General features: G+C 47.4%; 1 protein-coding gene across 8 annotated transcripts in view; it reads right to left on the reverse strand.

Moving 5' to 3' along the window:
• Nucleotides 1–24746, reverse strand: part of LOC140682060 (ubiquitin-associated protein 1-like) — an 87512-nt gene that overhangs the window by 50220 nt on the left and 12546 nt on the right. For 7 of the 8 annotated variants that reach the window (XM_072922974.1, XM_072922972.1, XM_072922976.1 and 4 more), the window contains exon 2: nt 17869–17909. In XM_072922974.1, the coding sequence (XP_072779075.1) occupies nt 17869–17902 (34 nt within the window). In that variant the 5' untranslated portion in view covers nt 17903–17909. Of the gene's footprint in view, nt 1–12667; nt 12853–17868; nt 17910–24746 lie in introns of those variants that run through there. The other variant, XM_072922978.1, reaches the window with a different exon arrangement.

A 24746-nucleotide genomic window follows, 5' to 3' on the forward strand; every position in this document is an offset into this window, starting at 1 on the left:
GTGTAGAACTTATTATTCAACATAAACAGGGCAGACGATTGGGGATAAAGGCATCATACAGTCAACCTAAGACAACACCCCAACAGAAAAATAAATCTTAGCTGCCTACGAAAGAGTTCAAGCCACCTCAGAAGTAATTGGTAGAGAAGCACAACTCCTCCTGTCACCCTGACTACCAGTGCTGGGGTGGATGTTCAAAAGAAAGGTTCCTACTACCCACCATGCCACTGATGCCACATAGAGCAAATAGATTGCCCTCATCACTTAGCGCGACCATATTAGATACTTAAATCACCCTAAGATTTTAGAAATAATTACAAACTAGCTGGAAAGTAAAAATTTTAGTCTCACTGATGACAAAGAGCAAGTACAAGCAACAAAGGCTGAAGAAGCTCCACCATATAACCAACTACCAGCAGAAGAAACACGTTACACTCTTTTCACTGACAGTTCCTGTCGCATCGTAGGGATGAACCGGAAGTAGAAAGCTGCCACATAGAGCCCCACATGACAAGTTGCACAAACTACCAAAGGAGAAGGTGGATCGAGCCAACTCGCTGAACTCAAGGCCATTCAGCTGGCCCTAAACATTGCTGAAAAGGAAAAGTAGCCAAAGCTCTACCTTTATACTGATTCGTAAATGGCAGCCAATGCTCTGTAAGGCTGGCTGGGAAGGTAGAAAAAGGCCAACTGGCATTGTAAAAGAAAACCAATCTGGGCTGCTAATATATGGAAAGACATTGCCTCTCAAGTAAAGAAACTAACAATAATAGTCCGTCATATAGATGCCCATGTCCCCAAAAGTTGGGCTAAGAAGGAGCACTGAAACAATGAGGAGGTAGATCAAGCAGCAAGAATAGAAGTGTCAAAGATAAACTTAGATTGGCACCATAAAAGGAAGTTGTTCCTGGCTCAATGGGCTCATGATGCTTCAGGTCATCAGGGCAGAGATGCCACCTACAAGTGGGCACAAGACCGAGGGATAGATCTAACCATAGACAATATTTCTCAAGTTATCCATGACTGGGAGATGTGTGCTGCCATCAAACAGGCCAAGCAGGTAAAGCCCCTATAGTATGGTGAGCAGTGGTCCAAGTACAAATATAAGGAGGCCTGACAAATTGACTACATCACACTGCCTCAAACACGCCAAAGCAAGCGCTACGTGCTAACCATGGTGGAAGCCACCACTGGATGGCTGGAAACCTACCCTATGCCTCATACCACTGCCCAGAACACCATCTTAAGCCTAGAAAAGCAAGTCCTCTGAAAACATGGCATGCCTGAAAGAATTGAGTCTGACAATGGCACCCATTTCAAGAACAGCCTTATCAACACCTGAGCCAAAGAACATGGTATCAAATAGATATATCATATTCCCTATCATGCTCCAGCTGCTGGCAAAGTTAAACGGTGCAACAGACTCCTTAAGACTACCCTAAAGGCACTTAGTGGGGTAACATTTCGAAACTGAGAAATTAACCTAGCAAAAGCAACCTAAATAGTCAACACCTGAGGGTCCATCAATCAAACTAGTCTTGCCCAGTCAGAACCCTTGCACACAGTAGGTAAAGTCCCTGTAATACATATGAAAGATATTTTAGGGAAAACTGTTTAGATAAATCCCACCTCAGGCAAAGACAAACCCATCCGTGGGATTGTTTTTGCTCAAAGACCTAGTTACACTTAGTGAATAATGCAGAAAGATGGGGAAACCCGTTGTGTACAACAAAGAAACCTGGTCTTAAGTGAGAACTGGGTGTAAGATTTCATTGTGATGCAGATAGAAATAGAATAAGGGGTGGATAATGTCCTAGCTTGTAAGATAAACATGTATTCCATTTGCCATCTGTTTGGGCAGTTTTCTTATCTCTTCCAAGAACAATGTCTCGCTCCGGGGAGCTATCTTCTGTTAATAGACCATTGAATGATTCACTGCATGACTGGTAAAGTTACATCATCCCATTGTGAGATGCCTGTAGTAGTAGGGACAGGCGAACGGAAGATCACGGGATGTGACGGAAAGACAGACCCTTCCCCCTCTCCCTGCCCCACGTTATCTATTAACCCCAGAAGCATGTAACCACACCTGCCCCAGTAGTTTTCCACTCTTGACTAACCCCTGAGACCCCACAACCCCCCTCTGACGTAGCAAAGACCCCCAAGACTATTTAAACCCACGAGATGAGATAATAAAGGCTTTTCGACCGTCCGCCACATTGGTGTCTGCGTGCATCGATAGCCCAAGTAGCCCGGGCGAGACCGGGCTGCCGTGCTGCCTCCTTAGAAACAGGTCGCCAGTTGTCTTTTACAAGGCAACATATCTGGTGCCGAAATCCGGGAAAAATTCGCCCGGCTGACGGGATACACCTGGACAGGAGCAGCGGCCGGAGCGGTCAGACCGTATCTTGGCGCAGGGAGACTCCCGGGACCCGTGGTCGTCATGGACGCTATCGCCAGGGTCGTAAGTGCGATTCATAAGCAGTGGGGTATTGGGTGTAGGCTCAAGGATTTTTATCTTGCTATAGCGAGGCTGCTTGAGCTTGGGGCGATTGAGCGTCCTGTGGATGTCTTACATCTGGAAATATGGGAAAAATGCACTGCCGCGCTAGCCGAGGACACAAAATCCTCAGGCAGTGGCAAAAACCTTAAGGCATGGGGCAAAGTAGAGAAAGCCCTGTGCAAGGCAATAGAAGAGCAGGAGACATGGAGCGTGGCGCGTACCTGTTTATTAGTCACTCCCAAGCTCGGGGTGGGGGCGGGAACGCAAACTGCCCCTGAGAACGATCTGCCCGGTAGCGGGGACCCAGGGGGGCTCGGCGCGTCACCCCCTTCCCCGGATCAGAGCCCAGTCCCTGCCGCAGAAATTCCCCGAGAAATCGCGGCTTCCCCGCCCGTCCCGCCGCCGCCGCCGGTCCACGATCCGTTGTTAGAAGTGCAGCAGGGCGCGGAACGTTTTTGGCAAGGGCTGGCGAAAGAAGCCAGAGACGCAGAAACCGCGGCTCGAGAAAACACGCTGGCCATGCCGCCTCCTTACCCCCTTGAAAATGGCACTGGCTGCCACGGAGGGGGGCGGGGCGCGGCCGGTCCCGGCGTGAAAACCCAGGAAGTGCGCGGTTTCAGGAACGCGCATGCGCGGGAGAAAGAGGAGGAGAGCGGCAGGGAGCGCGGAGCCAATCGGCAGCCGCGCCTGAGGCTGCTACCATATAAGGGAGAAACCACCCCCTGCGGGAGGCGCGGCGAGCCGGGGGGGCGGGAGCGGCGCCACCCCCGCGGGGAGGAGCGAGCTCGGAGCCGAACAAAAAGGCGCCGAGCCCCGGAAGTACGCTGGCATTCGACTTCCGGCTCGGAGCCCGGCAGCAGCTCTGCCGGCTCAGAGGGGCCGGCGGGAGCCGGCCAGAACTCCAAAACGGAGAAAACAAAGCCAACGCGATTCAAGACAAAACCAAGTAAAGTTCTAAGCCGCACCGAAAAACAACTACAATATGAACCAGCCCAGTTTACCGACTGGGGGAAAATAAAAATAGCCTGTGCTGAATGGTCCCCAGCGGCTGCCATACAAGCCTTTCCGGTGAGGCTCGCCGGTCCGGAGGGGAACCAACAAAGGGTATATACCCCGATAAACCCAAAGGACGTACAGTCAATTGTCAAAGCCATTGCGGAAAAAGGGATCAATTCGGCCATAGTCTCCACATTAATCGATGGTCTTTTTAGCAACGACGACCTGCTTCCCTTTGATATCGAACAAATAGGGCGCATGATACTTGATGGTGCGGGAATGATCGTGTTTAGGCAGGAATGGGAGGATAATTGTAGGAAGCAGTTAGCCCAAGCATCTGGCGCGAGGCAGCCACTACACAGATCGAGCTTATCCAGACTGATAGGAAAGCATGATGATATGATCACGCCGCAACAACAAGCTGCACAGATGCAGGCTGAAGAGGTCAGGGCGACCACTCGGGCTGCCAGGGAGGCTATTCGCGCAGACTCTCGAGTCGTGGCCAAGCCGGCGCCGTGGTCCACCGTGAGGCAGGCAGAAAGCGAAAGCTTCACGCAGTTTGTGGATCGCCTGCAGGCAGCCATAGACTCCTCCACCCTGCCGGGAGAGGCAAAGGGCCCCGTGGTAGCTGACTGCCTGTGCCAGCAGTGCAACTCCATTACCAAGGATATCTTACGCTCCCTGCCAGCCGGAGCTAGCCTGGCTGACATGATCAGACATGTAGTGAGGGAAGAACACCTGACGCCCATTCAGGCAGCTGTCCAAACCCTGACCAATGCCATGGCGTGTTTCAAGTGCGGTGAGGCGGGTCACATCGCGGTGAGCTGCCCACAGCCGGCACGGCGGCCCGCCGCAGCGCCTCCACCCCAAACACGCCCGCGGGGATCCTGTTGGGGTTGCGGGAGGAAAGGGCATCTCGCTAGGGAATGCAGGTCCCGGCCCCAGGGAAACGGGAAAGGGAGGGGGCCTGCGGGCCGCACCCAGCCTCCTCCCGCTGCAAATATGAGGCGGCCCATCCATGCCAACCCCCAATGGGGCGGGGAGCCCTCACACCCCATACCCCCACCGGAAGCAGCCAACTTCATACCCCCGCCAGCGAGTCTCGCGACACAGCCTACGGTACCTTCGTACCCACCGCCACCGCAAGCAGCGCCTGTGCCGCAGGGTCAGCAGGGGGCGCCCCAGAACGGGACCCCTGGGTGGCCCTGGCCCTGAAAATAGGGAAGGAACCCCGAGGGTGTGGGGGACATGCCGCCTCTATGGCAGTCGGGACCCCCACGTAATAGGGCTTCAGTTTTGGGCAGACACAGGAGCAGACTGCTCGATCCTGCCCCAAGCCCTATGGCCCCGACACTGGCAATGCAAGGAAGTCCCTCCAGTGAACGGGGTGGGAGGGCTGTCCCGAGCTTGGAAAAGCACCCAATTGGTAGCTATAACGCTGCATACAAAGAAGGGGCCAGAACGGACAGTAGCAGTCCACCCCTACATTTTACAAAACTCTCCACCCCTGATAGGAAGAGACATCCTTACTATGTCAGGAGTCAAGATTAGAAATTTATAATAAGGTCCACTGCTGCGCACCCACTGCTGCCAATTAAACCTGATCTTCAGAACAAAACTAATAAAAAGCTGTGAGTTTTGTTTGCAGGACACACTTGTGGACTGTCCCCGTGATGCATACACCCCTGCTCCAGAGGGAGATAACGGACCACCAAGCCACCAGACAAAACCTGAGCGTCCCATGGCGGTGAGACCCAGACATGCACAGTGTCTCTGTGCAATCCTGCTGTTGGGGCTTGTGGCTGGGGGACAAGCCGACCCAGGCCACTACCCTCACCAGCCGTTCAGATGGGTCATGCAACACCTTTCAAGTGACAAGGTGTTCAAAGAGGTCACCACCGCAAACACCCCATCCTTCGTATTCCACATAGCCGATCTGTTTCCAGGGCAACCGAAACTACGGCCCTCAAGCCCACACATCATACTCATGTACATATCTTACTGGTGCCCAGTGTCCAACCCAGGGAAAAGGTACTGCGACTACCCGGGGTGGGGACATTGCGGATATTGGGGCTGTGAAACCATTGTTACAGATGCCAGACCATGGGGAGACGGGTGGCAACCGCAGGAGCCAGACAAATTCTTACAGTTCACCTGGGCACCCTTTGGCTGCGGAGACCACAATGCACAGCCTAGATTACGGGGATGCATAAGTTATAACATGATTGTCCTACAGCCAGATCACCCTAGCTGGGCCACGGGTAGAACATGGACAGTGGTCCTCAGAGGACCGAGGAGGTGGGTGAATGTGCGAATTATCAGGCTCCAGCCACCAGCACCTCGACCGGTGGGACCCAACAAAATTATCAAGAATGTGCTAAGAGGGAAAAACACAACCCACCCCAAAACCTTGCCCCCAAAAGTCACTGACACCCCGACCAGCCTTGCAGATACCCCCCAGATAGGCCACACGGCTGAGTCAGACCCAAACCCAATCTTTCGTATGCTAGAAGCTACCTTCCTAACCCTAAACGAAACCAAACCAAACCTAACTAACTCCTGTTGGCTTTGCTATGATGTCAAACCCCCTTTCTACGAAGGCATTGCTTTAGACACCACCTTCAGTTACTCCACAGCCAGTGCCCCCCACCAGTGCAGATGGGACACTCCCCGCAGAGGAATCACCCTGAGTCAAATCACAGGACAGGGCAGATGTTTTGGAAATGCAACCTTGGCAAAGCAGAAAGTCAACTTCTGCACTAAAGTTGTCAAACCCAACAGAAAAACTAACAAGTGGGTGATCCCATCTGCATCTGGGATGTGGGTTTGCCAAAGATCCGGAGTGAGTCCTTGTGTGTTCCTTGCCAAATTTAATGACTCTACCGATTTCTGTGTCCAAGTTCTGATTGTCCCCAGGGTCCTGTATCACTCAGACGAAGAGATATACCATCTTCTCGAGGAACCTAACAGACTCCACAAAAGAGAAATCATCACAGGTATAACCATCGCAATGTTGCTTGGCCTGGGAGCAGCTGGCACAGCCACGGGTGTCTCAGCCATCGCAACCCAGCAGCACGGACTCTCTCAGCTGCAAATGACCATCGACGAGGACCTGCAGAGGATCGAGAAATCCATCTCCTATCTAAAGAAATCAGTCTCTTCGCTTTCAGAAGTAGTTTTACAAAATAGGCGAAGGCTAGACCTCTTATTCATGCAGCAAAGAGGACTGTGTGCAGCCCTGAAAAAAGGAGTGCTGCTTTTATGCAGATCATACGGGAGTCGTTAAAGACTCCATGGCAGAACTCCGAGACAGACTGGCTCAGAGAAAGAGAGACAGGGAAACCCAACAGAGCTGGTTTGAATCCTGGTTCAATCAATCACCTTGGCTCACCACTTTAATTTCCGCCCTGGTAGGTCCACTGGCAATACTGCTTTTAGCTATTACCATAGGACCATGCCTGCTGAACAAACTAGTCTCGTTTGTTCAGGCCCATCTAGAAAGGGCAAACATTTTGTTCATAGGCCACCAACAAATGCTGTAAACCAAAAACTGCGAACACAGTCAGTCGCTAAAGCCTTCAAGACCTGCCTTCAAAAAATTACTCAGGTTTACCAAACCACCCTTTCCTTAACAAGTCACAAGTTTGTACCTCACTCCAGTGCCTATATCTACGACTACCTCATTTTATATATGATAAGGGGAGGGGAGATGTAGTAGTAGGGACAGGCGAACGGAAGATCACGGGATGTGACGGAAAGACAGACCCTTCCCCCTCTCCCTGCCCCACATTATCTATTAACCCCAGAAGCATGTAACCACACCTGCCCCAGTAGTTTTCCACTCTCGACTAACCCCTGAGACCCCACAACCCCCCTCTGACGTAGCAAAGACCCCCGAGACTATTTAAACCCACGAGATGAGATAATAAAGGCTTTTCGACCGTCCGCCACATTGGTGTCTGCGTGCATCGATAGCCCGAGTAGCCCGGGCGAGACCGGGCTGCCGTGCTGCCTCCTTAGAACCAGGTCGCCAGTTGTCTTTTACAAGGCAACAGATGCCCCACCCAGAGGGAAGAGCCAAGCATCCCTACCTGCATAAAATCAGCATTTTTTGGGACATTAGGACAGCCCCTTCACTAGATTCCCAGAGGAGCAGCTTCTTCTCTGCTAGATTCCCAGAGGAAGACCAGGCCCATCTACTCCATCACCAGACCTTCAGAGAAAACTACACCCTTCTACAGATCACCGCTTCAGCAGCATTTCATCTGCCACTCCAAGAAAAACAGCCACCATTTAACTAGACTATTACCAACACCCTGACTCCTCACGGTGTCAGGTTTCTGACTCTATCAGTAGTGTTGTTTGTACTAATTACATTTTTTTATTTAGTTTTTTTTTTTTCCTAGTAAAGAACTGTTATTCCCATTCCCATGCTTTGGCCTGAAAGCCTTTTAATTTTGAAATTGTAGCAATTCAGAAGGAGGGGGTTTACCTTTTCCATTTCACAAGAAGCTCTTGCCTTCCTTCACAGACTCTTGTCTTTTCAAACCAAGACAACCACCATACCACAGGGGCTTCACCCGCTTGGCCTGCTTGATCTCAGCACATGCCTCACAGTCATGGATAACCTGAGAAATAGTGTCCATGGTTAAATCCACCCCTCGGTCTCGTGCCCACTTACATATAGCATCTCTGCCCTGATGACCTGAGTCTTCATGGGCCCATCGAGCTAGGAACAGTTCCCCCTTATGTTGCAAATCTAAGTCTATCGTTTACACGTCTATCTTTGCACCCTGATCTACCTGCTTGTTGTTTCTGTGCTCCTCATTAGCCTGATGTTTGGGGACATGGGCATCTACATGATGGACTTTCACAGGTGGCTTCTCTACCCTGGTAGCGATGTCTTTCCACTCTTCAGCAGCCCAGATTGGTTTTCCCCTATGCTGCCAGTTGGCCTTTTTCCACCCTTCCAGCCAGACCCAAAGAGCATTGGCTACCATCCACAAATCGGTATAAATGTATATAGCTTTGGCAACTTCTCACTTTCAGCAATGTCCAGGACCAGCTGATGAGTGGTGAGTTCAGCAAGTTGACTAGATCCACCTTATCCTTCAGTAACTTGTACAACCTGTCATGTGGGGCTCCATACAGCTGCTTTCCACTTTAATTTCATCCGTAGCATGCGACAGGAGCCGTCACCGAAAAGAGCGTGGTGTTTCTTCTGCTGGTAGTTGGTTGTACAGTGGAGCTTCTTCAGCCTGTATCACTTGTCCCTGCGCCTCTTCATCAGTGAAACCAAAGTTTTCACCTTCAGGCCAAATTTTAATGATGTCCAAAATCTCAGAGCAATTCATTTTTCCAATACAGGCACACTGTGTGATGAGAGGAATCCACTTGCTCCATGTGGCATTGGTGGCATAGTGGGTAGAGGGAACCTTTGCTTTGAACATCCACCCCAGCACTGGTAGTCGGGGTGCCGGGAGGAGTTGTGCTTCCATGCCAATCACCTCTGAGGCAGCTTAAACTCCTTCATAGGCGGCCAAGATTTCTTGTAGTTGGCTTCAGATCCTCTGTAACTTCGGCTCCAGAATCCCAGTGGTCGGCCTCGACTCTCCCCAGGCACCTTCTGCCACAGATTCCAGGACAAGCCATTGTTCTTGGCTGCAGAGTAGGGCACATTCTTCACTTCTGGTCCTGTCCTGACTGGGCCAAGGGCTTCCATATGAGCAATCTCCTACTTGATCTGGACAAAGGCTTGTTGCTGCTCAGGGCCCCAGTGGAAATCGTTCTTCTTGCAGGTAACCAGGTAGAGAGGGCTCACAATCTGGCTGTACTTGGGAATGTGCATTCTCCAAAAGCCTATGGTGGCTAGGAAAGCTTGTGTTTCCTTCTTGCTGGTCAGTGAAAACATTGCTGTGATCTTATTGATGACCTAAGTAAGAATCTGACGCCATCCATCTTGCTACTTTACCCCCAGAAACTGGATCTCTCAGGCAGGTCCTTTGACTTTGCTCTTCTTAATGGCGCAGATGGCTTCCAGAAGAATCTGGATGATCCTCTCTCCTTTACAAAATACTTCCATTGCTGTGTTCCCTCACACAATGATGTCATCCATGTACTGCAGGTGTTCTGGAGATTCACCCTTTTCCAGTGCAGTCTGGATCAGTCCATGGCAGATGGTGGGGCTGTGTTTCCACCCCTGGGGCAGTCAGTTCCAGGTGCATTGCATGCCCCTCCAGGTGAAAGCAAACTGAGGCCTGCATTCTGTTGCCAGAGGAATGGAGAAAAATGCATTAGCAATATTAATAGTGGCATACCACTTTTCTGCCTTGGACTCCAGCTTGTACTGGAGTTCCAGCATGTCCAGCACAGCAGCGCTCAGCAGTGGAGTCACTTCATTCAAGGCATGATAGTCCACAGTCAATCTCCATTCTCCTTCAGATTTGTGCACAGGCCAAATGGAGCTGCTGAGGGGTGAGTGGGCCTTACTGACCACCCCTTGGCTCTTCAGCTCACGTAACATTTTGTGGATGGGGATCATGGCATCTCGATTTGTCCGATACTGCCGGCAGTGCACCATCAATGTGAGAATAAGTACTCATTGCTCTTCCACCCTCAGGAGTCCTACTGCAGATGGGTTTTCTGATAGTGTTAAAATTGCTTAATGTCCTCTGCCTCTATAGCAGTTATTCTAAAAGCTTGCCTGAGTCCTTTTGGGTCTTTGTAATAGCCGTTCCAGAGGAAGTCTATGCCTAGAATATATGGAGTGTCTCGGCTAGTCACAATAGGATGTTTTTACCATTCCTTCCCAGTCAGACTCACCTCGGCTTCCAACTGGGTCAATTGCTGCGATCCCCCTGTTACACTAGCAATGGAAACAGGTTCTGCCCCCACATGTCCCGATAGCATTAGGGTACACTGCGCACCTGTATCAACTAATGCTTCATACTTTTGTGCCTCTGATGTGCCGGGCCATTGGATCCACACTGTCTAGAAGATCGGGTTTCCCGTGCCTATTCCTGGCTAGATGCAGGGCCCCTCTAGCCCTGGTTATTATTTCTTTCCTGGGTGTACATACTAGAGGTTCCTTCAATGGAATCTTACAGATCATACACAGCAGCTCGGTCATGGAAGGCTGAGGCTACCTTCACTTTAGTGGAACTCCCTCGGTTAGTGTTTCTCTCCTTGAGTTGATGCACCCGTGCTGCCAGGACAGAAGTAGGTTTCCTATCCCACCTTCCTATGTCTTCCCCATAGTCACGCAGGTAGAACCACAGGTCAGTTTGTGGGGTGTACACTCTCTCTCTAAGTGGGGAACATTGGGCTCTGACTTTAGGGCCTGTGACTTGCACTGGTGCAATATGGGAACTGTTCCTCCTCACCTCCTCCCTCACCACCTCTCACCTCCTCTTTGAGGTCCTTAACCATGGCAGAGACATGAAGCTGCATCGGGCCATTGATCATACTCTCATAATTTCTAAGCTTGTTGGCAACAGAACCCACTGTCTCTCACTTGTTATTGGCATTAATCATTGCAATGAAGGTGGTGTATTGAGATGGCCCTAGATTTGCCAGATTCCACAACATTTGCCCTGTGCACCTGACTTTGTTGGGGTCATTATCATGCTGTTCCAAAGAGTACTTCCAATACTGCCACTTCTCTCAGCTGTTCGATCCCTTCCTCAAGGGTCTTCCAGTGTATTCTAGGATGGTCCTCCTGCATTCTCTCCCTGTGGACAAACCTTTCTCTTACACTCATTAAAAGCCGTTCCCAGAGGGAAAGGGATCCTGGCTCCCTTACAAATATCTGATTGATACATGAGTCCTGGGTCAAGGGTCCCAAAGTCCTTGCCTCACCACCATCCAGTTGCATGCCTGTACCCATAAGGTCCCAGACCCAGAGTAACCAGGTTGTATAAGCCTCACGTCCCCGTTGTAAAGTGTCTTTGTGCAGATTACGGAGACTTTCATACGTCAGGGATTCAGTGATGCTCTCAACTGTTGGCTTCCCTGTAGATTGTGAGGGCCCTCCTTTCTTATCCTTATCTGGATGCTCTGATTTCATCTTGCACTTCCTCGTTTCCACAGGGGTGACTGCTGCTGGCTGTGACTCCCCTTGCAGTTCAGCTGGAACCTGGACGGTTGCAATATCTGTGGGTTCTACTGCTGCACCATTAGACTCCCCTTCTTTGAGGCAGGAGAATGGTTTCTCACCAGCTGGGGAAATGTACTCCTTCAGTATCTGGCTCATTTCACCTATCTCCTTCACCAGAACCCCCACCCAATCTGGGTGGTTCATTTCTGAGGTGGGCTGTGGGGCAGGGTCGGGCTCTGGAGCAGCAGCATCCCTAGTTCCCAGGGCAGTGTCAGGTTCTGGGGCAGCATCCCTGTTTTGTTGTGTAGGTGTCAGGGTGGTTATCCAAGTCAATCTTCACTTATCTCTGAATGCTAAATAGAACAGGCCTATCAGCAACACCAGCCACTGTATGATATCATTAGCATTTAGAGAAGATTTGAACCCTTCAAAAACTGGTGGGGCAGACCCAAAAAGCTGCGTGAAGGGTTGGGAGAAAATTTCACCCGGTGTCATTTCCTCCCAGTAAGTACCATTATTAAAGTAACCCCAAAAACATACAGTTAGTGTGTGATAGCTCTGAATCCATGTGCTTGTCTTCCAGAGGAAGTTAAAAATCCATGAATTCTTAACCTTATGAACCCATAAGCCAAACTGGATAACAGCCACAGTAGCTTTAGTTATAGGACCCATGTTTAGATAAGGGTCTGCAAATGGGAGAAATATAGCCACAACCACATGCCACCGGAACCAGGGTAAGCTAGACCACATGGTAATACTTAACAAGGTTTCTATATCAGCACACAAAACTTAGGTTACTCAAGAACTACTATTCCTTTTTCACCCTTTTTCTTTCAATGCCCTCAGGCCTCACATTGGGTGCCAAAATCTGTCTTGGTTTGAAAAGACAGGTGTCTGTTCAGGAAGGCAGGAGATGCCCTTGAAATGGAAAATGTAAACCTCCTCCCTCCAAATTATTATAATTTTGAAATTAAGAGGCTCTCAGGCAAAGATATGGGAATAGGAATAACAGCTCCTTATTAGGAAAATTAAAAATACAAATGCAATAGTACAAAAAACCCCAAAATACTTACAGTCAGAATACATCCTGACACCCTGTTGGTCAGGATGTTGGTAGCAGTCTGATTAAATGGTGGTTGCAGTCCTCCTGGAGTGGCAGATGTGGTCCTGTTGAAGCAGTGATCCTGTAGAAGGGTGTAGTTTTCCTCCGAAGGTCCAGTGGTGGTGTAGATGGGCCTGGGAATCCAGTGGAGAAGAAAGCTGCTCCTCTGGGAATCCAGTGGGAAAAGGCTGCCTGTGGTGTTCTAAATCTCAGATTATATCCAGGTAGAAATGCTTGGTTTCTCCCCCTGAGTGAAGCATCTCACAATGGGATGATGCAATTTTATCAGTAATGGAATTGGACTCAATGGCCCATTAAGAGAAGATATTTCCAGGAGGAAGGATTGGTTGTGGAAGAGATAAAGAAAACTGCCCAATTAACAGAAGGTAACTGCCCCACCTCTACCAGATGGTAATAGAATACAGCCCCCAGCTACATTTTGCAACCTAAGACAGGTGCGCTAAACCTTTTGCCAAGGTTCTCTGATTTTCTGAACTTGCCAATAAAGTTTTTCTTGTTGTCTTGCGAATATCTTGTTGGCATTTCTCCCATGCATGTAACTCATACGTGAAAAAAATGTAAGCACTTTCAAGTGTCTCATCAAGCAATGATTTTGTTGTCTTAAAGTAGCAAAATGGAAATATTTCAGATAAAACCAGTTACTACTAATAAATAGGGAACCGTTTTGAAACCAACGGGAACATAGTTTTTGTGGTCACAAAACACACATGCTTATCAGGAATTGGAATTAGGAACTTTCAAATTATATAGTGACAGTGAGCATACAGCTGGAATATTAACATACTGCACTTGATATAACAAACCTTTTGTGCAATAGAGGAGAGCTGTATTTCTAGATGGTACTAATTACTGGAACTTAACCTTGAACTTCTAATTATTCAAAAGACAAGAGCATTTGAAGTTACACGCTTAGGCATAGTTACAGGTGTATGCTAAGAATACCTTCCAAAACAGGAAAATTGTTCCTTCCTCTTCCTCCATACCTTATGTTCCCATCTTCATCTCCATCTGAACACAGTCCGGAGTAGGTACTTTAAGTGGCTCTGCTTTAGCAGGGTTTTGGACATGACCATCTCCTGTTGTGGCGTGACTTTGTTGTTTACCTCAGTGCCCCGGTTTCTCTCCTGAAGGTGTCCTCCCAGGTGTCTCAATCACCCCTCCTTTCCCCACCCTGACCCCTGCCAGCACTGTCTGTCACTCCTGGCATTCCAGAAGGGCATCGAATGATTGGACAGGTTCAAAAGATGCCCTCCACCCCCAGGGGGCATTGGGCCATCCAGGTGTCCTTTGTCCCCTGAGACCTCCTCTCCTGTACCTGGTTGGTGGGCTCCCTATCCCTTACCCCCTCCCCTCCCCCAGGTAAAAGACAGGGGAACCACACGGTCCGAGGAGTTCTGATGGAGCAGTGACAGGATTCGGAGTGAGTCCTGCTTGGAGCTGTGATTGGATTCAGAGGCCTGCAGGCCAGAATAAAAACTCTGGATTGAACCCTCCATCAGAACCTACTCCTTTCCTCCACCAAAGCCTTAAAAGCTTCTCCAACAGTGGGAAACCTGAGGAGTGGGCCTCTGCGAGAGGAAGATCCATCCCGCCACCACTTGAGCTCCGGCATGCCTGAACTTGTCTGCACGTGCCCAGCTGCAACATCTAACTACTCTAAGGTGTCTCTGGGGTGAAACACCACAGTTGCCGCTATTTGGTTCAGCAGCAGGGGCCAGACAAGCCAGGACACGTCCCGTTCCCAATATTGGTAACCAGCCAATATATATAATCTCCAGAGGCCCCTTCCAACCTCAACCATTCTGTGATTCAACAACAGTCCTCTAACCTCAGTTAAGCAGCTCAATAATCAGTACAAGAGATATATCAACTATATTGAGTGATTTTATCAGCCTGCCAGAGACACTGAACTGATAAAAACCAGGTAGATGTTGGACTAGATGCTTTACAGCAAGCCAAAATTCACTTGGTCAAAATAATTCTTAACAACCCTGGAGAAAAATGAAAATAATTGCCTTGCTAATTACTTACAACATAATAAGCCAAGCAAGTTGCTCTACTACTTCTCAGAAAGAATACCATGACAGTGTCACTGGTATCATTAGGAACAGAAGGTACACAAAAGAGTAGACAAGTTAAGCAGCCAGCTTACAGCACCATTTGTTTTGATTTTGTTATTTTGAAGCCAGGAGCATGTTCCACAACACCATACTGTTTTGAGAAATATTTAAGACAGATTGAATTCTAGCTCTGAGCAGTATCTTTGATAGTCTGATTTAGGAAGCAAAAGAGAGAAGTAAAAATAGACTCAAAAGACAAGGAGAGCAGAATGTTCATAGATACAAGAGAACTGGTAAAAAGCTGGCAGATAGCAAACAAATAAATTCATTATCTTGCAGCAAGATCACTGGGCCATAAAGGAGACCATATAAAAATTAAGTTTTGATTGGTCATTTTTATTAATCCTTAACCACATATTTAAGTGAGGCATTTCTTATTCTGTAGTTCAACTTTTTACTTGCAAGACTGAATAAAAAGCTGAAACTAAAATGGAATTCCCCAGGATCCTCTTGTCAGAAAGATTACCTGTAATGAACAAAGTTCCGAATGCCCCCGGGGTCCCGGGCGGACAGGACCTTCCTGGTTCCCATGGCAACACTGGGACAGTGGCTGCTTCTAGTTATGTACTGATATTGAAATGTTAATTACCTACCCCTCCCCACCCACACTGCCATTCTGGGACTGGGATGCAAATAGAGGAACCTGTGGAATCATGGGAGTGGGATTTTGGGAATGAAGACACCCTTAAATGGAAAACTAAGCATGGTAGAGGGGGCTGGACCAGTGCGCTGGCTGAGGAAAAGGGAAACACATCCCTAATCAATGTTTGACCTGTCACCATAACCTACAGAAGACTAGACTAGACTGGGCTGTGGGAAGCAGGGACAACAAGGCAGCTCTTCCTGGTGTTACCAGGAGGAAAGGAGAGAGGACAGTCTGCTGATCAGGACTTCAGTAACAAACTGCACATTTCTTCACCCTTTGGCTACCTGGTAAAAGCTACAACAGCGGGGTCGAACTCCGTGTCGAGCCCCCTGCCCTGCTGATCTTTTTAATAGAAAGCTGAACATTAATAAAGGCATAGGCCCTGCTCATTTCATTACACAGAAAGATCAATGCTGAGTTTCTATAGCATGATAAATTGTGTTAAAAATTTCACATGAACTGCCCTGTACTGCATTGAATGATTGCTGATTTGAAGAAGATACATGACATACAACAAACTGGACTTTAATGTTCCACAGAAATATTAATCCTTAAGAGATAAGCACATATACAGGTAAATAATTTTTATGATACCAATCATCTACATGACACTATGCATCTCAAATGTAGAAGAAGATATTCTCTCCACTTGCCTGCTGAACCAGATTAGTCCAATTTAGGAAAAAAAATCACTGTTGAGCAAAAACCAAGCATAGTTCTATGATATATTAAAAGCTTCACTTTTGTCGTGGTTTGACACAGAAAAACAATTTTTCTCGGAAGGAAGAGGTCAATTTGGATATTGACCAATTGCAGGTGGACACGCCTCTGAGAACACAGAGGGGTTAAAAGCAGAATTCCAGGAGAACTCGCTCTCTTTGGTTCCAGTCAGCCTGCAGTGCAGACTCTCCCCTGCCCGGGCCTGGCTGGGTGGGGGAGGGGAAAGCCATGTGGCCTTCAGAGGTAGCCCCAAGAAGGAGAAGAGCGGGGGGGGGCTGCAAGGTGCCCAGCCGGGCTGTGGGAGCTGGAACCTGGGCAGAGAGCCATCCTTGGGAGTCGGGACTTTTAACCCTTCCTTGAGAAATGAAAGCTTTGTGACATTTTTCTCCTCCTCGGTTTGAAAGAGAGGAAGAGAGACAGCTTGGACCCTGGGATGTTAGAAGGAGAAATTCTAGGTGGGAGGAGATGATGGAGTGGCTTTTGGCTGGACTTTTTCTTGGTAGCCACAGACTGAACCGATCTTCTCCTCCAAGAGAGACTGTATTTTAGGAGGATGCCGGTGAGCCAAAGAGACCTGCTTCAGCTGGGAAAAGACAGAAGTGGAGCGAACAGAGAAAAGTTAGGGAGGTTTGTGGTGGTGCCCCCTGTCTTCAGAAAAGAATAAATAATAAGAGAAGATCTCTGTTCTTGGACCCTTGGCCCCAGGGGAAAATGGGGGGGGACTGCAGTCCCAAAAATGAAAAACTGAACTGTTGTTTTTTCCCCTCTCGTCAGGACATCCTCTAAAGGAAAAATTCTTAAAGCAGTCTGTCCATCCATGCATTGGTGGTGAGAGCACTGTGCATGGAAAGGAGAGGGTCACCATTGGAAAACTTTTTTCTCCAGGTGGTGCCATGTGTGACATGGAAGCACAGGGTGTGGCAGCTGTGTTTCTTGGGGGGTCTGTGGCACAGGAGGGGCTCCTCTCTCCCTCGATGGACTGAGTATCAATTGTCTGAGGGGGGAAACCTGATTGGGGTCCAGGTTGTGTCTCACTGTGGTTTGTTGGAGTTGGGTGGTGGGATGAGGAATGCTTTTGAAGGTTTTCATTTTTAATTTTGTGGGGGTTTTTTCCTTTCTTTTTCCTTTTATAGTAGTATAGTAGTAGTAGCTTAATAAAGTTTTTTTCTTGTTGTTATTAAGCTTGGGCCTGATTTGCTCTGTTCTCGATTGCATTTCACAGCATTCAATTGAGAGATTGCATTTTCATGGGGGCACTGGCATTGTGCCAGTGTCAAACCATGACAACTTTCAATCTAGCTGTTTACGTGACTTCCATAGAAAGGAGCTACAAATCTAGCGTTCACTTCAGCAAACATGAAATCAGTATCACAACTGCAGTTCAGCTTTGATTTTGAAGGGGGAGATAGGGGGAAGGAGAAGGTATTCTTCTGTAATGAACAAGTAGGAAACAGTCACAGGCTGAATTTCACTTTAACCAGAGAACAGGCATGGCATCAGCAAATGCCTATGCAAGAAGGAAGACAAGGTACTTAATTAAAAAAAAAAAAACAACTCAGAGGCTGAACAGATTAGTCTCTATGGACTGTCTAGGCTTGGACATGAGTCAGCAGCAATAATAGGATTCATCCTATTGAAGAGACAGGGATACCAAATGTTACTTACCATGAGACTCAGATCCCAACTTCTTAGAAGCCATTTAGAACCTGAAAAACATTTTAAAACAGCTTTAACAACATGTAGTACAGCATAAGCCTATGCAGTTGTACACTCATCTCTAGATGAAGGGATATGTTGCAGACACTTTCTGTTTATCCTGTTCCCTAGACAGATAAGAAAAATTATTTTATAGCTCTGAGAATTGATTAAGCAAATAACTTAGCCCAGGGTCTGACAATCTAACTGGCAAAATGAAGAAGAAAGGTCAAAACAGCCAAGAAGCAGCTAGGTTGATCAGAAAGGCAGTTTTCCAGATCACAGTGCTCAGAGGTCACTCTGTCCCAGCACCATAGACCACACCCTACTTCCCCTAGCATTAAGACTAGCCCTTCCTACTGGAAATACCACACTTATCCACTTCAGTTTAATCCTTGCTGCTCTAAAAAGGGATACTATCATACTGGGTATGCAGTCCGCCAGCATGGCACTTGTCTTGACACACTGGATAATTCACAATACAGCTATACAATAAATGGTACCATTAGGAAGATATTTTTGGATACACACAATAAAACAACGTTAAGAAGAGGCCTCATTCACTGCCCATAGAATTTTATTAGCAACTTAAAATTTGGATGCAAATCCTATATGGCCAAGATTTTAAACACAGAAGCGCCTAGCCAGAGAAGCGCCTAGCCAGCTTTTAACAGAGCCAGACTGTCCTGAGAAAGAGATGATCCAGGATGCTCATGGTGTGTTCAATAACATAATTGGTTCTTTTGCTAGATTAGAAATACATCACAATATCTTTCTTAAGACACCACAGCATAATTCTTCAAATAAATTATTTTTAAAGTCCTCCTTGTGGCATTATACATAACAAAGAATCAGAGTTGCCCTTTGTTTCTGAAGCCCTCCAGCTATATGAAATGTCCAACAGCCATTCTTCCAAAACATGAAGTTATCTGGTTGTTGTGGTTTAACATAGTTTGATTTTTAGTTAAGGAAAAAATCCATGAGCTACAGAAGTGATTCCCTGTAAGGACCTTGGCAGCTTCCTTCAGACCTGACAGAACCAGCCAGCTGGCTAGTTTTGAATATTGACACCCTGTTAAACCACTTAAGAGAGCTGAATATGCTTCTGTGAAATCACATTTAAAAACAAACAAACCCCGGGAAAAACTCTCTTGCTTCCGGCTTTTGAAGAGGTAACTGGACGCTGGCCGGGCTGGGCTCTGCTCCACCACTCAGCCCGGCTGGCTCAGCTCGTGGTATAGCTCGGCTGAGATTCTGCCACCAGCGAGTTCCAACCATGGCTGGTGGGCCAGGCTGGCTCTGCTCGGCTTCGGGTGGAGCCGAGCCGGGCCCTGCTCCAGCCGTGAGCTGCCGAGCTATCCTGCTGTCGCCGCGGAAAATCATGCGGCTAAGAACAGAGGCAGCCCTGCAGCCCCGTGCAGAAAATAGCCCCGTGGCTTGAATTGAACGCTTGAATTGAACGCGGCAGGGGCCGGAAAACAGCCATGCAGCCGGAGCGGCCGCGGCCAGCAGAGATCACATGACCATCCACAGGCCTGGGTGAGACATTAACTCTTTTAGTGCACAGATGAAACATGCAGACATCAATCCTCTCTCGAGTGAGAGAAAAAGGACAGGGGGAAGACATGTAAAGAAAACAACATGGAGACACCGAGGTCAGTGAAGAAAGAGTCAAATCCCAGATGGGAGGAGAATGAGGAGATGCCTTAGTCTTGAGCTGAAATTCTCTTGTAAGGCTATGGTGAAGATATAATTAATACACAATGTTATGGGTAATAAACATAATTCGCGCCATTCCTTGTATAAAATTATACACTGTTAATTATACTAATTTGTACTAGCCTCCCCCCCCCCCTCCCCCTGCCGAGACCGGGTGTATATTGGAAACTGATTTACAAGTAAGAAGGTACGGCTCGCCAGGAGATGGGCCATGTCTGGAGAGATACAGAAACCCCAGGTGCTGATCATCGCCTGAACGACCCGGGATGGATATCATGGAAATCCTCAGGCACATACATGTGAATACAGCGTTCCCGAATTCCCGTAAATTTCATCAAGGATTCAACAAACTCCGGACAGTGATTTGTTCTCCCTCATCACCAAAAAGAAAAATCTTATTAACATATAGACTCTGAATAGAAGAAAAGACTGATTGCTGAAATCTTGGCCCCAGGCGGAATTTTCCCTATAAAAACCACTTGTGCCAGGATGGAGGTGTGTGGGCATAGAGGAAAACCTCTGCTGAGGCTGACCTCTTTGTTGCACACCCAGGGCCGACCCCGGGCTCGGCTCTGTTCTTTCCTTGTGGCTAGCTAGATAGAATTTGATTGCAAAATAATTATTTTATTTTTTCATATTAATTTGGCTGGACAAATTTTCATTTATAACACACAAGACTTTTTTTTCCTGTAACTTATGGAATGCACTGGGGGGATGTAGCATTATAGTCATAGCCGTGAGCAGAAGCACCAGTGTTGAAGCAAGCAGATGTTGAAGTAGCTGTGGTCTAATGAAAAGCTTGAACAGAGAGCGATGAGAAACCTGGCCTCAGGGATGGGAGAAGAAAACCTCTGTTCCCAGAGATAAAAAAACTTTTGTTTCTATACTAGAACAGCTCATCCTTAAAATTGCACTCCAATAAGCTGAGATGACACATGGTGGTAGTTGTGGGAAGACTACCAAACTGTGGGAGGGACTTCACAATTGCAGATTTCCGGGCGGCTGCTATTGATGAAAATTAAAACCATGAAAGAACTGTTTCTTGTGGAAAAGTCTCCATGGCATGGCAGGAGAGACTCCTCTCCCTAAGTAAACTGAAGAAAGATTATTTTAGAAGTGGTAAACTGACTGAAAATATCAAATTTTGTCTCTTTATGTTGTCAGTGGGAAAAGAAAGAGAAGAAGTGTTCTGAAGGTTTATTCTGATTTCTTATTATTTTTCTTTTAGTTCCATTAATAAAGTTTTCTTTATACCCTTTAAATTTTTGAGCCTGATTTGCTCTCCTCCTAATCCTTATCTCACAGCAGAAAATGAGTAACTAATTCTAGTGGATGCACTGGCGTTTGGCCAGTGCTAGACCCACTACACTGGTACACCCCATCAGCAGCAGACAGCACTCAAAGCACAACGTGGAGCAGATCTAGCATTCACACCCATCATTCCCCTATCAAGATCTTACTCTTAGCCCCACTGTTTCCATTGCTGATTCTAACTGCTAATGTTACCTTAAAGGGTGTCATAAGGTGAGGATTATATAGACATCTTAGCTATTACTCCTGATAGCTGCTGACACATCTAGGGGCAGGAAGAGCCAGTTTCAAGTACTTTAGGAAAGCCCCTTTTTGCTGTGCTCTGTGGAATCCTCTGAATCCTTCCCCCTTAGGGAAATCCCCAGGGCCTTGCCTTGGAAGAATATACCATAGTTTTCCCCACCTAGTCTAGAGAGGACCTAGCCCATGGTGCTCTGCAGCACTACTGCCAATCTACATTAGGTTGCTTTCCCCATTGGCCAGTTGACACTGCCCACCCCAATCATTCATCCATCATCCCCCCTACAGGTTGCTGCCCTATGCACCACCCTGTGCCCTCAGGTCATTGGTCACTGACCCCATACTTAAGTCTGTGCAGACCACATGGTTTCGTCTTTGTCCCTGATCCCTTCGGCGTGCTTTGGAATAAACTTTTGCTGGAATACATCATACAAAGATTCTTCTTGTCTTTCCTCTGCTGAGCTATCTGTGGCGTGTGTGTGTGCATGGACTTGAAATGGCTGTTCTGGTGGCCTTACTCTGAGTGGCTTCTGTCCTGGTTTGACACGGAAAAGAATTTTCTCAGGAAGAAGAGGGTCAGGCCAATCAGTGGTCAGGGTTGGATATTGACGTGTGGGCTGACCACTGGAGGCTGGACACACCTCTGAGAACACAGAGAGGTTAAAAGCAGAACTCTCAGAGGAACTTGTTCTCTTTGGGTCCAGTCATCAGAGAGTGCAGACTCTCCCCTGCCCAGCCAGGTGGCTGGGTGGGGGAGGGGAGCTATGTGGCCTAGGTTGAGGTAGGCCAAAGGGTGGAGGGGCTGGAACTGGCTCTGGTTCCCTGCAAATGGAAGGGTGGAGGAAATTTGGGATGTTTGTGCTCCCCCCGCCCAGAGTCTCTCTGGAGAGAGAAAGAGACAGCGATGGTGCCAGCAGTACACTGCGGAGAAGAAGAAGGGCGGGGGAGGGGGGGGGGGAACAAGGTGCCCAGCGTGGGAGCTGGAAGTCTGTGGGAGCTGGAAGTCTTAGCAGAGATGCTGGCCATCCGGGGAATTTGAGACGTTTAACCCCTTCTTAGATGATGAAAGCTTTGTGAAATATTACTCTTCCTCAGTTTAAAAAATAGGAAGAGAGATAGCCTAGGACCTGAGATGTTAGGAAAAGAAGGTTGGGGGGGAAGATGATGGAGTGGCTTTTAGCTGGACTTTTTCTTGTTAACTATAGACTGAACCAATTTCTCTTCCAAGAAAGACTGCAATTTAAGGGGATGTATGGTGAGCCAAGAGACCTGCTTCAGCAGCTAAGAGCGACTAGTGTAGAGTGAACAGAGGAAAGCTGAGGACAGTTGTAGTAATGCCCCCTGTCTTCAGAGAGGAAGAAGAGAGGAAGAAGATCTCTGTTCCTAGACCCTTGACCCCAGGGGAAAATGGGGGGGACTGCGGTCCCAAAAATGAAAAACTGAACTGTTGTTTTTTCCTTGGTCCTTGGCAAAGCATCCTTGAAAAGAAAACCCTAAGAGCAGTCTGTCCATGCATGGTGGTGAGAGCACTGTGCATAAAAAGGAGTGTCACACTGGCAGATTTTCTCCGGGCAGTGCCATGTGTGACATGGAAACACAAAAGGTGCTATTGTGTTTCTTGGGGGGTCTATAGCACAGGGGAGACTCCTCTCTCCCTTGATGAACTGAGTATTGATTATCTGAAGGGTGGGAACCTGATTGGGGGTCCAAGTTGTGTCTCATTGTGGTTTGTTAGAATTAAGGGGGGGAGGAGGAATGTTTTGGAAGGTTTTCATTTTGGTTTTAGTGTGTGTTTTTTTTTTCCTTTTATAGTAGTAGTAGTTTAATAAAGTTTTTCCTTTGTTATTAAGCTTGGGCCTGGCTCTACTCTGTTCCTGATCACATCTCACAACAATCATGTGGGGGTTGCATTTTCATGGGGGCGCTGGCACTGTGCCAGTGTCAAACCATGACAGCTTCTAAAGGAGACGCTTTGAAGAAGTTTGCAGCATTTCTGCCACCCTGCCACACTGCAACAGTGCTCAAGTCCCTTTCAACATTTTGTTGAAATGAATAGGTGAACCAACCATATTGGCTAATGGAATTTCAACACACAGCTAAAGCTAAAGCTGTATGAAGATTACCTGGGTGCAACCAGACTGTGAAATACAGTAAGCAGGTGCTGGGCAGCTCCAGGTGTACCTTGTACATAAAAGTGTCATTCTGCTCAACATTTGTCAGATTCCTCTCAGCACATCTCACCATCTCTGTCAACATTGGCATTATGTCCAAAACCAGTCCACTAAAGCCAGAGAAGTGGTTTCAGCACTAGCCAGCAACTGCTTCTCAGAAGCAAACAAAGCATAGCAGTTTCAAAGGCAGAAGAAAAAGGTGGTGAAACAGTGCTGAGCCTGCCACCTCAGGAAGGATGTTAAGGGCAAAGCCACAAGACCACCCGGTACAGTTGCATGCCAACCACTAGAGATGAATGGGCTTTATTAGTCCCAGTGCCACAGAGGGGGAGATCAGACTGCAGACTACAGTACCCTGAATACCTTGAATACTACCTACACATGAAAGAGGCTGCACCTTTCAGATACAGATCACACTGTCAGACAAGCTGCTACATTGCTAGTTCCTCTGTATGAGAGTAACAATTAAGATGTCAACTTGATTTGTTATTATCAAAAAAGCCAGGCCACTTGTGAAATCATACAGACTCCATGTACCTCACTGGTCTTCTGTATGTCACTGGAGACTGAGGCACTGTCTGCAAGCATGTACTATGGCTGCCCATCATTCACTACTATTATAGCAGAGTTGAACTTGGGAGAAGGCCTCTACACACTTTCTTTAATTTCTCCAAGTTTGTCTTTCTTCTAGTTATTACCTCAGACTGAAAAGCAAATGCTACTTTTCTGAAGGATTTCATTTTTTTTATGAAAGTAACCTACTCACTTTGGCAACTCAACTGACAAGGAAGTTTTTTCAATGCAGAACCAGTTATCTACAGGCAATAGGGTTTATGCTGTCTACCTCATTTATCAGAAGCAGCTTACTCCAGACTGTACCTAAAGGGCATTGAAAGGAAAATTCAAAGAGATCATTTTTAGAATGGTAATTTATAACCCTTCTCCAGTAGGCCATTGCAAGGACATTTAATTTTACCATCTCACACACTGATCTTGGGCAACAGAACTTAAAGTTACCATGACAAAATCAATTTACTCCAGGGACACTAGTAGCAATGCATAAAAATCCTGCAAAGTTAAAGATGTGCACATCTAGCATCCAGGGAGGTTTTCAGTAGTATATCAGTCTGGAGCTGCATAAAGCCTTGTATGCATCCTCAGTGTCAAAATATCCCACATAAACAATAAGTATCTTGCTTTTGTCGGCAGTCTTATAGTAAAATCCTAGTGCAGATCAGGCATCTGCATTAAGTTTAAGGCATAGTGGGAAAAATCATTCTCTCATTCTTGGTTCTGGTTAATTTTCTGAAGAGGAGATCAGGACTACAGGTGCCTAAAGTTATAAGCAACTTCAATGTCAGCAGCCACCAAGGCAACCTCTTCCCTTCCTGTATGTTCATTTTCCAC

This window comes from Taeniopygia guttata, chromosome W, assembly GCF_048771995.1.
Source record: "Taeniopygia guttata chromosome W, bTaeGut7.mat, whole genome shotgun sequence".
NCBI lineage: Eukaryota > Metazoa > Chordata > Aves > Passeriformes > Estrildidae > Taeniopygia > Taeniopygia guttata.